At 35.5% G+C, this 1,534-nt stretch overlaps 1 protein-coding gene across 1 annotated transcript; it reads right to left on the bottom strand.

The window, feature by feature from the left end:
• Positions 1–336: 336 nt before the first annotated feature.
• On the bottom strand, positions 337–1,177 carry LOC117317013. Its single transcript, XM_033871790.1, has 2 exons — positions 942–1,177; positions 337–562 (listed from the first exon to the last, which is right to left on the bottom strand). The coding sequence occupies exons 1-2, from the start codon at positions 1,175–1,177 to the stop codon at positions 337–339; spliced, it is 462 nt and encodes a 153-aa protein (XP_033727681.1).
• Between the last annotated feature and the right edge of the window lie 357 nt (positions 1,178–1,534).

Below are 1,534 nucleotides of genomic sequence, written 5' to 3'. Positions count from 1 at the left end.
TTTAAAATATTAAATAATGATGATAAGAAGGAACAACATGACTTCAAAATGGACAAGTTTCTGCTAAGTTTGTTCCATAATATTATTATTTTGAAAATATAATACATCCAAATATATTTGCAAGCTAGTTATTGAATTTAATTCATAAGAATTTAATCGCCCATATAAATGCAAGTCTGAAAACTGACTAAACTGACCAATATTAATGTGTTCTTCATCTGGGAAAGCACAATGCAGGATTGATTTTTATGGGATATGTTGACAGTTGGATGTAATCTGCACCCACAGTTTTAAGACTGGATAAAACTGTTTCTTCAGAATATAAACGTAATGGACTTACACATGAATGTCACCACACTTGCTGAGATCCTTCCTCTGTTCATTGTATCTGTAATGGCACATCTCGATGACATGCCTGTTGAGGCAGTTCCCCTTGAAACCCTCATGGTCTGTAATACAGGCCAGGCCTGCTTCCGACGCCTTTTCATGCACGAGATGTGAATATACACAACACTTATTTTCTAAGTCAGTAGGCATGTTTACACAGTTTCCACAAGTACACCTGCAATATATATAATAACTATTGAGTAGTGACTTTGACTATGACCACACAGATAATCAGTAAATTAGCGGTATATAGCAACGCTATTTGTTTTTTTCAGTAAAGTAAACTCGTTATTGATATAAATTAACTACGAAAAAGGTGAAAAATAGTTATCGAAATGTACGGCCAACGCTAAGACGATGTACAGGGCTTCATTCCGCCATCTTGCGGCGTCACCCCATTACAGCTCGGAGGTATAGATTTCAATAACGATTAAAGCTTATATCAATTTATCTGCTTTCTCACATTATCTGGATAACCATGGTGAAAAAATCATATACTAATATATGTATATTAAGTAGAAACTTAAGAAGCGTACATTTAGATTACCACTAACCTGTTCTCGTTCGCGATCGTTGGGCCATCAGAAACGGCGAACCTGTCGGAACTTTCTAATAAGAAGGCTTCTCCGTCCGAATCTGAGCGGCCAGAATCGTCATCAGATGATTCATGTGACTCTTGTCCTTGACTTCTTATAGGTTCATACATGTATGGTTGGATTTTGACAGAAAACTGTAAGTCAACTTCTGGTATATCATCCTCGCTGTCGTATACGGGTACTAGGGCCGCCATGTTGTTATCGATTGTCTTTAGTGACGTCATCGATATGGGATATCAAGAACGATAACTCGTGCCAATGCTCGATTTTCAGGTGTTATTTACAGGTAGACGAGGTGACATAAAAATGTAAAAAAAAAATCTCTATTCTGATATATTTTCAACAATAATTGATGGATAATTTTAATTTCTATTTTCGTTGTAATTGACCTTTAAGTAACACATTGATATAAAATGAAACTCGCCTTCAAGTTGATGTAGTTACATTTCATGTATGCAATTTCTGTTATTCCTTTCAGCATTAAAGTACGAACCAATATTACGCTATGATATGGCATTGTAGTTCTTACTGGCTCAAAATTTTAACTATTT

This window comes from Pecten maximus, chromosome 18 (genome assembly GCF_902652985.1).
Source record: "Pecten maximus chromosome 18, xPecMax1.1, whole genome shotgun sequence".
Lineage (NCBI taxonomy): Eukaryota > Metazoa > Mollusca > Bivalvia > Pectinida > Pectinidae > Pecten > Pecten maximus.
This window is presented reverse-complemented; position numbering and strand designations above follow the sequence as displayed.

Excerpts from the sequence above, each read along its gene's own strand:
- LOC117317013 (XM_033871790.1), bottom strand. The coding sequence starts at position 1,177 with ATGGCGGCCCTAGTACCCGTATACGACAGCGAGGATGATATACCAGAA. Across the intron at positions 563-941 it reads ACGATCGCGAACGAGAACAG|GTGTACTTGTGGAAACTGTG; the intron begins GTTAGTGGTAAT and ends TATATATTGCAG.